Source organism: Octopus bimaculoides, chromosome 2 (genome assembly GCF_046866305.1).
Source record: "Octopus bimaculoides isolate indiv1 chromosome 2, ASM4686630v1, whole genome shotgun sequence".
Classification (NCBI taxonomy): domain Eukaryota; kingdom Metazoa; phylum Mollusca; class Cephalopoda; order Octopoda; family Octopodidae; genus Octopus; species Octopus bimaculoides.
This window is the reverse complement of record NC_142929.1, coordinates 70,753,170-70,766,302: the sequence shown is the minus strand read 5'-3', so window position 1 is coordinate 70,766,302 and position 13,133 is coordinate 70,753,170. Positions and strand designations below refer to the sequence as shown.

At 33.5% G+C, this 13,133-nt stretch overlaps 1 protein-coding gene across 13 annotated transcripts in view; it reads left to right on the top strand.

Annotated features, from left to right (window-relative positions):
- The window catches only part of LOC106875929 (protein FAM13A), a 288,030-nt gene that overhangs the window by 216,803 nt on the left and 58,094 nt on the right, over positions 1 to 13,133 (top strand). For 6 of the 13 annotated variants that reach the window (XM_089346968.1, XM_052978225.2, XM_089346972.1 and 3 more), the window contains one exon: positions 8,239 to 8,304. The exons of the other annotated variants lie outside the window; for them this stretch is intronic. In XM_089346968.1, the coding sequence (XP_089203094.1) occupies positions 8,239 to 8,304 (66 nt within the window). The remainder of the gene's footprint in view (positions 1 to 8,238; positions 8,305 to 13,133) is intronic. 13 annotated transcript variants of the gene reach the window in all.

Below are 13,133 nucleotides of genomic sequence, written 5' to 3'. Positions count from 1 at the left end.
TGTGCCAAAATTTAAAACCATTATCATTATTATTATCGTTATTATTGTTGTTGTGGTGGATTGGCAAACTTGTTAGAACATTACAGTATCTAGTTTCAGTTATTTATATTCTGAGTTCAAATCCTGCCATGTTGCTGTAATAAAATCGAAGTACCAGTCAAGAAATGGGGATGATATAATTGACTAAACCTTTTCCCTGAAAACTTTTGGCCCTGAAACTATATCAGAAGTAATCATTATTAAGGCAGCAAGCTGGCAGACTCGTTAACATCTCGGGCAAAATGCTTAGCTGCATTTCATCCATCTTTACATTCTGCCAAAGTCGAATTTACCTTTCATCCTTTCGAGGTTGATAAATTAAGTACTAGTGAAACACTAGGGTCAATGTAATCGACTACTCCCCTCCCCACCACTAAATTTCAGGCCTTGTGCCTTTAGTAGAAAGGATTATTATTATTGAGTTCAAATACTGTTGGCATCTACTTTGCTTTTTATCACTTTCAAAATCAATAAACAATCAATAAAATAAAGTACCAATCAAGTACTGGAATCAAATTAATTGGTTAACTCCCATCCCATAAAATTGCTGGCCTTGTGCCTAATTGAGAAATAATTATTATTAATGTATTCATTATTGTCATCGTCACTGACTCCCTCTGGATCCTTGCTACTCTCATCTATTTTCTGTCTCTCATGCTCCCTTCCTCTCCACATCTTTCATCTTACACTTGTACTTGCCTTCATAATGTGGGATAACCCTGGACTCCTTCAATACAACCCCACCTCATCACTCTTACTACTCCAACATTAATCCCTTCCCTTTCCCCTGTTCCTTCAGTAACCCCACCCCCACTACCATGAGTAACTATTTTGTTATTCTCTCCTTATTATAAGTTGACCCCTCTCATTATATTTCACCTTCTTTTATCACCTAAAATCTTCACTCACTCTCTCCCATCAAGTTCTTTAATCTTGCAAGTTGCAAGGCAACCTCACAAGTGCTGGTGCCATGCAAAAAAAGCACCTGGTACACTGTGTAAAATGGTTGGCATTAAGAAGAGCATCCCGCCATAGTAGCCTTACCAAAACAGGTAGTGTAACATGATGCAGTACCTCAATTCATTTGATCATATTGGATCATCCAACTCCTGTCAGCATGGAGGAGCAGATATTAGATAATGATGATATAATGGGCCAGATCTGTTACACACAACGATTGGTTGAGTTGCTTACAGCTGACCTCTTTCTCATAATTAGCATTATCGTTTCCCTACTACTCTACACTATTACAAATGTGTGGCTTTCATTTGTTTTATTAGGCTTCTGAGTAGCCAAGTTCTGATTACCTTCGGTAATTAATTGTTATAAGTTTTGCATTGTCCTGTTCATTAAATCTGGTTATTAAAAAAAAGAACAAGTAAGATGTTTTTCATGTATGTAATTTTTGTCGCACCTTTTCCCTTTATTCCATTCTTTCCTACTGAAGACGTGTAGCATCGTAGTTAGGGTCTTGCACTTACAGTCACAAGATTGTAGTTTTGATTCTTGGACCGAGCTGTTCTTGAGCAAAACATTTCATTTCACATTGCACCAGTTCACTCAGTTATAATTAATGACCTGTAGGGACACTGTATCTCATTATGCAGCTGTAATATACTACAAGGTATATTGAATGTTTTTATAAGCCAATACTGGGTTGGAACATAGAACACAGTACTGACTTATAAAAACGTTTGATATACTTTGTAGTATCTCCTTCTTGTTGTTTACATCAGGTGTCTTACATACAAAATGTCATAATAAAATTCTATAGAAAATCTGTAGAGATGACCTTAACAAGTGAAACTCAGCTATAAATGAATAACCCTGTTATGGACTGACAGAGTGAATGTTGTCACTTATGCACCATTGAAACTGGGGAAGCCAGCCTTATGATTCCTAGCACTCAAGACAGTAATGATGATGATGATGATTTCTTCCCCACTCCATTTTTCCTTTTCCTAACCAAATAATCCATTTTCCAAATGACTTTGCATACATCAGGATATTTCAGGTAGTTATTTTATCTAATGGTGATCTAAATTGATAAGGCTTGCATACAGTAAAATGTTACCATTAAATAGTGAAACACTTTAAACGTAAAATATTTTAGCACTGACTTGTCAAATTAATAACGAGATGTTTATGTAATAAATTGTAATTGCAGAATGTATTGATTAAGCCAAAAATTTTGATCAATTTTTAATTTGAACATTAAATGCATCAATAATTTTACTAATTTATCAACTTAAACTTGAGTTGAGCTTTACCTAACTAAATTATAAATGTCTTATTTTACTATCAACTAAGAGCTGGATTTAATAACATTTTAAATCAACATAAACCTAAACTTAATTAAAACCTGAATTTCAGTTAAACTAATTTTTACTAATTATCACCATAATCTTGAATGTTACTGAGCTAAATTTTAAATCCATCAGTTGCTTTACTAATTAGAGATGTATTTATATCGAGAAATAGTTAACTAATTTTGAGTAATCACTATTTACATCCTCTTGAGATATTTTGATTTCTGTGGTATAGCAAAAGCAAATGTGTCTGATGCTTCTATAGTTCATACTTGAATTGACACTTTCTTTGTTTGAATAGTTTCTGTCAAGGCACAATTGATCAGATCTATATTGTTTATATTGCAAATATCATATTGAGCACTCACTCTGCAGCTACTAATGATACAATCATTAAGATAATTGCCATTTCATTATATCTTAGTATGCTGTGTTTAGTTGAACTTGGATTTAATACAATTGAGTCAATACTACTTTGTAAAGTAGCATGGCCTTTGCCAGTAAGACATCCGAGCGAGATCGTTGCCAGTGCCCCTGGACTGGCTCTTGTGCAGGTGGCATGTAAAATACACCATTTTGAGCGTGGCCGTTGCCAGTACTCGCCTGACTGGCCCGCGTGCCGGTGGCACGTAAAAGCACCCACTACACTCTCTGAGTGGTTGGCGTTAGGAAGGGTATCCAGCTGTAGAAACTCTGCCAAATCAGATTGGAGCCTGGTGTCGCCTCCTGGTCCACCAGTCCTCAGTCAAATCGTCCAACCCATGCTAGCATGGAAAGCGGACGTTAAACGACGACGATGATGATGATGATGATGATATATATATATATATATATATATATATATATATATATATATATATATATATAATAGTAGCTTCATGAGCTCTCATCAATGTGGGATTCAATACTTGTCTTGACACAACCAAAATTTTGCCATAAATTTGTAGCTTTGTTTCCTTGTTTTCTGTTGTTATATAAAATCAGTAAGTTATTGGAAGTAAACTTTCTTACTTTACACACACACCACCACCACCACCACCACCACCACCACCATTATCATCATGACTGAATCTACTTAAACTTTATTCTGTTTACTTCTGATGATGTGCCTTTATGCCTGAAATATATAAATGTTATTTAACTTTCCCCATTTTGCGCTGTTAGAAGTTCTTTGTCTTCACTATTTGTTGTTTGACACATGCACAGACTTGGTTGTGTGGTCAAAAAGTTTCCTTCCCATCCACATGGTTTCAGGTCCAGTCCCATTGCATTTTACCTTGGAGCAGTGTCTTCTAAGCCATAGCCTTGTGAATGGATTGAAACTAGAAGCAGCCAGTTATGTGTATGTGTTTTGACATTGGTGGTTGTAAACAAGCACCACTGTCATACAAGTGGTGATGTGCATTTCCAGTCTTTCATGTAAAGACCTGTCTGACAATGGGGGAAATATTACCTTACTTGGAAACAGATGAGTGCTGGTGACAGGAAAGACGCCCAGCTATAGAAAATTTGCCACATAAAATTCTGTCTGACTCATGCAAGCATGGAAAATGGATATTAAAACAATGTTGATGATAATAATGTTTCACATAACAAAGCATTGAGCTAGAGATGGTGAATGGTGAATATGCATTCCCCTGTCAGCAAAACTGTCTGCTAGTTCTGCATTTTTGAAGATGAGTAGAATGAATATTCCCTTATTTGCAAAATGAGTAAGGGTTACCTACAGAGATGACATCTGGCTGTAAAAGCAATACCTCAGTAATATGTACCCATCTGACCCATGCTAACATAGAAAACAAGATGTAAAAATGAATGGAAAAGCAGACATATATGAACATCTGCACTCTCTCACACATGCAAATGCACACATATACATGCAGTCACATGTGCACATGCATGCATGCACAAATGCACTCACACAAATGTACTCTCATACACACAAATGCACTCTCGCATGCACTCTCTCATACACACACACACACACACACACACACACACGCACATGCTGTTCACACATTATTTACACTTTCCAGCACTTAACCTTTTAAATGTCTTTCTCTCTACTATATAAGATTGTTCCATAGTTTTCTGTAAAACTCTTCATAGGTAGCTGAGCCTGCCTGCCTCTCTCCACCTTCTCCTCTCCTCTTTCACTTACATTTCTGTTTATCTTCCTCTTACATCTTCAGACCTATTTATTTATGGCTGTATCAGAAAACATTTTGTGTTTTACTTCAAAGACTAGCTGTGCACCCTGCCCAAAAGATTAGAATCCCTAGCTCCACTGCAGCCAGCATAAGAAAGCTTCTATATGAATGCTCAAACTGCCAAATATAGTAGCCAAATCTTTCCCAAATCTCACCCTGCTGTCTTTAAGAATGAAAGATCACATGTCACCATCACCATAGATATCATTGTTGTCATTTTCCTAGATACACCTTAAAAGACAGGGTGGTCTTGGTTGGGAGACTTTTGATTATAAGTCTGCTCAGTCACAGTTGACTTGGCTAGTTAGTGATGACAGTTTGCCAACACATTATCATTAATAATAAATCTAATATCAAAGTTGTTCTCTCAGTCACTGAAGCTTTCAGTAGATGTCTAATGTTTGTTTCTGTTTTGTATTGATTTTTAATTCTTTCTTTTTTTTTTTAATGGAAGCACAAAGCAAGATTTTGTTTCATTTTTTTCTTAGTCAAAATTTGGACATTTGTCTTTTATTGGAGTTTTATTGCTAAATTCTCTTCCTAGTGTAGTAGAAGTAATAGTTAATTATCAGCATTCTTCTAATTGATTACTCTTAGATGAGGACACATTTTGCATTTAAATATAGTATTAAGTGAAGCTGTACTTTTGTTTATTCAACATTGTCATGAATGTATGCGTGTGCACGCACACACTCTTGCACACTTGAGGCTCAAGCATTTTATTAAAAAGTAATGAGGTGTAAGTTGGAATTTTCAAAACATGAATTTTATATTATTTTCTTCTTTTGTTGTAATTGAAATTTTTATTTGTGACAAAAAACAGGAAAGAAAAAAATTTTTGAATGAAACTTAAGTTATTTAATTATCTAATTTTCACTTGAAAATGCCATTAAAAAGAAAAATAAATTGGTCATTACATCCACCACTATCGTTGCTACTGTTGTCATCACCATCAGTAGCATCATGCCTATCTTCTTCATAGATATCATTGTTGTCGACGTTGTTGCTATAAATCCTTATTATGATGGTTATCACTATCAACTTGCTGTCACTGCCATCATCATCATCATCATCACTAAATGCACTATTATTATCATTATCTTCATTTTATTTTTTATCTGTCATCATATCATTTTTGTGTGAGGTGACATGGGGCCAGGAGTTTTTATTTAATAAATAATTGTGGCCCTTCTCCACCTATTGTTGAACTTTTATTCTTTTATAGCTGCTCACTAATGTATTTTATTTACAAATAAAAAAAAAGCTCCTTACATCATCTTTAATGGCCAGCTACCTTCTTTTTTAGGGTGCTGGTATTGAATTTACCATTTAAATTTGCATTGTATCTCCAGCTGGTTATCATCTTTATCTTCTCTAATCTTCACCCATCTTTATTTTTCATTGTTGATACCAAATGGTATAATGTTTTTTTTTTTCTTTCTGCTATACAGTAGACATCATATGTATGAGAGAACATTTCATGTCATCATTTGGCTTTCTTTGTTACTGTCTATAGATCACTCATACTATCACAGAAGGTGTCAAAGGCATTAAGTTCACGTTGTAGGTATTAACTCCTAACCATATAAAGGTAGCTTAACTTACATGGAATTCGTTCAAAGCAATTTTAACATTTTAACAATGAGTTCAACGTAACAGAAACCTTTAACTTCTTTGTACCATATTTCTGTTGAAACACTCTTTCAATTAATGCATTTACTCGTGTATAAGCTGCACTTGTGTGTTATATTCCTTATATAGTGTTAAATCTTGGTTCAAAATTTTTTCCCTTTATAGTTTTGCTCTATGAGTAAATCACACCCCAGTTTTTTCAGTTAAAAGCAAATATAAAATAGTGTGACTTATATGTGAGTAAATATGATCATTTAAAATTTACCAAAACAACATTGTCTTTATTAACCTGGTGTTTGAAAAATTAACATAAAATTTTACTGGGAAATTTTAAGTTTAAATCACTTTGAAGTTTGTATTGTTGAACCTGGGGCAGTTTATATCATTGAACCAAAGGCAGTTTGGCATCAAAAAGATTATTAGTGCCATTAAAATATTAGATTGTGTTCCCTCTTTTTATAAACATAAGCCTACTATTGTTTGGCTTTAGAAAATGAAACTTCTTTTTCTGAATTTAGTTTGAACTCTCAGATAAGATTAATTATTTAGAAACATTCAATACACAATTTGTTTTTAGATAAATATAAAATTTAATTCAAATGAATAGACTTATTTTTGTTATTTAAACCATATTGTATAAAAATGTTTAACCTTATTATTCTGGAAACATAAGAACAGTGGAGATGGCACAGAATATTAACTGCTGGGTTGAACATGTAGTACTTAGTTTTGATAACTGCTATACCGAACATGTAGCATTTAGTTTTGATGGCAGCTGGGCCAAACATGTAGCATTTGGTTTCGATGACAGTTGGACGTAGCATTTAGTTTCAATGGCAACTGGATCAAATGTGTAGCATTTACCTTTGATGTCAATTGGGTCAACCATGTATCACTTATCTTCTATGGCAGCTGGGCCAAACATGTAGCATTTACTTTTGATGACAGCTAGACTAAACAAGTAGCATTTAGTTTTGATGGCAGTTGGATTAATAAATTTTAGCATTTTAGTTTTGATGATTCAATATTCCAAGTTAAAATTTAAGGTTTATATTTTTTCCCTTCTATCGTTCAGATTGATAAAATAAGTACCAGTAATGTACTGTGGAAATTATCCAATTGTATAACACCCTCATTTAACAGTAATTAACCCTGTATTTAGTCAAAAAAGATTTGTGTGTGTATATGTGGAAACAGTTAGGCACTATTGTTATAATCATAAAAATTAATTTTGGAATACAGAAATTAATTTTCATTAAACATTTTTTTTGTCTCAAACATTGATTTGTAAAATAATCAAACTTTAGCAATTATCTTTCACCTTATTAATTGTGATATAAATGGTTGTTTCTTTATGGCTCATGGCAAATTTTCTTGTTTTCATTTTTTTTGCAAATTTCTAAAAGGATTATACTTCATTGTTTAAAAAAAAAAAAAAGAAAATCATTAATTTTAATCTCAATATTCTAATAACTGAATTTTTTGTTGGGAAAAAATAATTTCAGTCTGTAAGTTTATTATTAGCAGAGTTGTGGTTTTGTGGTTTTGGAATGAATTTTAATGTAAATTTTCTGATAAGCTGCTTCTATATGTGATAATTATTACTTTAACCTAAATTTTCTAATTACCAAGTTGCTTGGAATAATTCCAGCTTGAAAATTCATTACTTGATATGTTGTCTGTAATCATGATTTTAACCTAAAAAATTTAATAACTGAACTGTATTGCCTGGAATTCAAATTTTTAACCTGAATAAGATGATGTTTCAAATCAAATTATTTGAAATTATAGTAGAGTTCGTTTTGCTTCTGTATCTATTAGGAAGCTTTGTATTTCTTTATTATTATTAAACAAACTGTGGATGCAGGCATACAACTGAAAAAAAATTGTTATCAATTTTTTTTTTGTTAAGACCTCAGATTGTTTCTATTAACTCTAGTTTTTTTTGTTCATTTTTGGCTGATGTTTTTTTTAAATTTGAATTTGTGATTGTGTCTGTATTGTTTTTTTCTTCTTGTTTTGTTCTTATCCTTTGTTTTGGTGTGCAGCTGGACTACTGGTAATGATGAGGCTCCCCTATCACCAAGTACTCAACGTCCAGGGTTCTGGCACAGGTGATGTCTCTACTAATACTGTTTTCTCTCAGCTATTTTTTTTTTTTTACCTTGAAGAAAACCACAGCAATCTCCTTTTTACCAAAGCATGCAGCACCCTATTTTTGGGCCAAAATATTGTTAGCTTTGCTGAAATATTTTCTACCCTGAAATACATTTCATCCTTGTTCTTCTCTCCTGATTATCTTGTTGGTGCATTTAGACAAAATTAGATGTCTTCTACATTACAGATATGCTTCAAAATATATTCCTTTTTTGACCTTCCCTTTTAATCTTGATGACAACAGTTGTTTTGATAAGCTCTTGTGATATTACTAATGTTTTTTTTATGAAAAAAAAAACCCCAACAAACTAGAACACAAGTATTAACAAAAGTAGTTGTGTTTAAGCTTTAGCACACTGCATTTTCTCTAGAATTGTTTCCTCTGCCACTAGCCTGTTACTACATGGAAGAAAACTCATATGGTGACATGATGCACATACAGTGTGCTAAAGGTTAAATAAGTAATAATAGGAATAGTGGTTTTGGGTTCAGTATCACTGTGTGGTGCCTTGGGTGCATATCTATAGCTTCAGGCTGACAAAAGCTGTATGAATGAGTTTGGTAGATGGAAGCTGAAAGAAGACCATTGTGTGTGTATGTATCTATGTGCATATGTTAGTGTGTGTTTCCTTGATATTGTGCAGCTCGTAAATAAATTTTGCCATCATGCAAGCAGTGTCATTCATTTCCAATTCTCTGTGAAAATATGTGTGGGTAAGTGGTAATATTACCTTGCTTGGAAACAGATGAGTGGCAAAAGGAAATGCATCTGCCCATAGAAAATCTGTCACAATGAGTTCTGACTGACCCATGGAAGCATAGAAAAGTGAACATTATAAAATGATGAAGATGATGATGATAATAAATCAGTCCAGTCCATGTCAGCATGAAAGCTAAACATTAAATGGTAATGATGTAGTGTATCTGACTTATTTACATCCAGAAAAAATACAATTTCCTAAGCATGGAACTGTCCACAGAATGAAATTATTTCATTAAAAGTGAATCTATGGTATAGGTGCTATAAAACCAGGATTTTGTATTTGAGTAAACAATTCTATTTAATGGTGGCAAGTTCTTCACATATGTTTGTCATACATAGTCCTTAAAAGAAAGATCGCCAATCTGGAAATGAGAATCCAGGTGTCTAATTTGACATTTGATATGAATTACATGAAAAGTACTATTGTTCATAGTATGTGTATTTTACATAGTCATGTGGGGTAGTTGCTTTCCATTGGTTAAACATTGTTGGCATGGTGGTGGTGAGACTTGCATGCTTGAGCAACTGCTAGTCATCCTCAAAAAGAATCTTATCCAGGCCTGCATACATGTGTATAGATAACATTGGCAGTCTTGCCTCTTGACTGATAACAACACCCTCACCTCTTCCAAGGTGGAAGTAGGTGTCTACTGATTACGGTCTAAAGAAAAGAGTGTTAAGTTATTGATTGTTAATTAGAACCGCAATTTATTTTGATTTACTAAATGGTAGGTTATGAAAACTATGGAATTAAGTAGATGATATTTCAGCTTCATACAAACATAAATAGATGTAGCAAAATGCATCTTTGAGAAAATGGAATCCTGTTCAAAGTAGAAATATATTCTATGACACTTTTGTATTATGATATTAAAAATATTGCCATCTTAATAATAGTTTCAATGGCCACAATGAATAGTGTAGCTTGCATGATAGTCATTGATGTAGATTGAAGAAGGTATTAGACTTTGAGTCCACTAATGTAAAATATTGTAGTTGTTTGTCTAGTATAAATATTGTAGCTGCTTGTCATACCTAGTTAGTTCAGCATCAGACCCACTAGAAGCAATTAACTTTATTTTTGTTGTGAGTAAATAGTAAAGAATCTAGACAATTTCATTTGAGTCATACTCACCAATATAATATAAGTTCAACCTCCCATTTTATATATGCGTGTTTTATCTTTGATGGTGGTGGGAAAAGCTTCAAAGATAGTTCAAAGGTAAGTGTGATGGATGAAAGATGTCCCCATACAACGAAAAGAGCAAAGGATTTGTTATAGGACCCGAGAATTATATTAATTTTTAACAGATTGCTTGTAAGCCATAGATTGGTTCGTATATCTCAGTTGGCAGTGATATTTTGCAATGGTATAATGTTGTAGATTGACCCCAGCTGACCAATGATTGGTGAGTAGATTTGGTTGATGGAAACTGAAAGAGACCTGTGTGTGTGTGTGTGTGTTTGTATTAATGTCTCCTTGTCTTGATATTGTGGGATGGTTGTAAAATGAGCATCACTGTCATACAAGTTGTGTCCATCATTTCCAATCTTCTGTGAAAACATGTTTGGCTTTGGGGAAATATTACCTTACTTGGAGACCATTGAAGGTTGGTTTTTGATAGGAAACTGAGGGATGGCAACAGGAGAAACATCCAGCTATAGAAAATCTACTCCAACAAATTGTATGATCTATGTGAGCATGGAAAAGGGGACATGAAAATAATGATTATTACACACACACACAAACACACATATTTTTATGTTATATTTCAAACATCAGATTAGTAGTTTCCAAATGGTTGAAATACACTGTCTTTGTTTCAAGTTTGAAACTGTGTCATTATTAATCTGATGTTTGGAACATAACATGAAATTTTGGCAGGGGATTTTAATTTAGATCAGTTTAAAGAAGAAATTTACAGCAATAGGATCAGAGTCGGTCTTGGGTGTTTTGGTATCAAAAGGCTTCAGCATCACTTAACAAGTGGTAAATGTTGAAAATAAGTGAAATTTAAGGCTAAAAAATATAGACAAGATTGGGAAAACTGGAAGGTTGGATGCCAAATTTTGAGATGTTTATAAACACATTTCTGAAAGGACAGAAGAAAATGCATTAGATTTATTTATTACATTTGCACAAATTGTTTTGCATACAATCAGGAAGATTTTAATTTACAAAGACACAAATTATGACTACACAACTTCAAGAAAAGAAACCAAAAAAAAAAAAAAAGAAAGTGGATGGAATGAGAAACATAAATACTGGACCGTGTGACATTTGACCTTGTTAGTATTATTTGTAACCAACAAAATATATCTGAAGCATGGTTATTGCTATTTAATAGCATTATGTTTCATCATGTATCAATGCATACTCTTTTCTTTTATATATTCTCCCACATTATGTTATCTTCCAGATAATAATACTTGCTCTGCTGAGCCTTGCAATTCATGCTTCTGTATTTGTTCTTGGTTTTCACCTACCATTCATATTAATGAAATTATTTTCATTACCAATTGCTTATTTAATGTTAATGCTACATTGTGCTCCCTGTCTCTGTCTTTCTCTTTCTCTGTACTTTTAATTCTCTTCCACGGGGTACAAAGAACTCATAGATGAATGAATATATACGAAGGATATACAAATTTTATAATGGGCGCCAGCCTGGTTGTGAGGTTGCGAAGTTTGCTTCTCAACCATATAGTTTTGGGTTAACTCCCACTGCATGGAATCTTCAACTGTCTTCTATTAATACCCCAGATTGAGAAAAGCCTTGCAAGTGGATTTGGTTGGTGCAAATTGAAAGAAGCCTGTCATATATATATACATACTTGCGTATGTGAGGATGTGTCTCCTTGTTTTGACATTACCTGATAGTTGTAAATGAGTGTCACTGTTATACAAGCAGTATTGTTTATTTCTAATATTTTGCGCAATCACATCTGGCCAGCAGGAAATATTACCTTGCTTGGAAACAGGTGAGGGTTGGCAGCAAGAAGGGCATCTAGCCAAAGAAAATCTGTGTTGATAAACTACATCCGAGCCATGCAAGCATGGAAAAATAGATGTTAACCCTTTAGCATTCTTGTTGCTCTGTCACTCATGCATTATCTCATAGCTTTAAGATTTCAATGATATGACAGTTTATTTTTAGAATGACATTGTTGGGTAGATGTGACTGGTTGGATCTGGTTATAAATTGGAAAGAATATTTGGGCCAGATATGGTCAGTTTAAATGCTAAAGGGTTAAAATGATGATGATGATGATGATGATGACAATGATCATTATTATTTGAAGTGTGTGATTTTGCTTAATATTTAATTCATTATTGATTTGTATTTTGTCCAGCAACATTTTACCAATTTTCTGTATTACTTGCTGCCTTGCTAAAAGCTTCCCTCTATTCTTCCACTCATTCATTTTTTGCAGAATGTTTTGCTTGTTGAATTGTATGATTTCTCTGTTTGCATCATGGTTTTCTTATTTAGATATGATGATATGCACTGCTACAGAAACCTGAAATTTCTATACTTTATCTTTCAATACTAAATGATTTTTATTCAGTTCCATTTCAAACATTTTTTTCTTAATTTGAAGAACCCAAATTTAGGAGGGAAAAAAAGCAGTGCAATAATAAGTTAATTATATAGATGTCTACTCTCCACCCCCAATGAACCATTGAGTAATGCTGGTGAGATTTTGGGCAATATACACAAAGAGATATCAATAAATGATATAAATGTTATTATTTGTGGAAGGTGAGGTAGTTAGACTAGCATTTAAATTTCGTTTGATATTTCTGATTTCTGAGTTCAAATCTTGTCAAAATCACTTTTATTTTTTACTCATCCAAGAATTATAAAACCATTTGTACTCTAAAGTTATGCCATTCCCCAAACTGGGTTGCATGTATCTGAAATGTTGCAGGTAAACTTGGGTAGCAGTGATGGAAGAGGATCTGCTGTGATTAACCCTCACTGCACTGATTAAATTTTTGCTGGTGATGTAACATTCTAA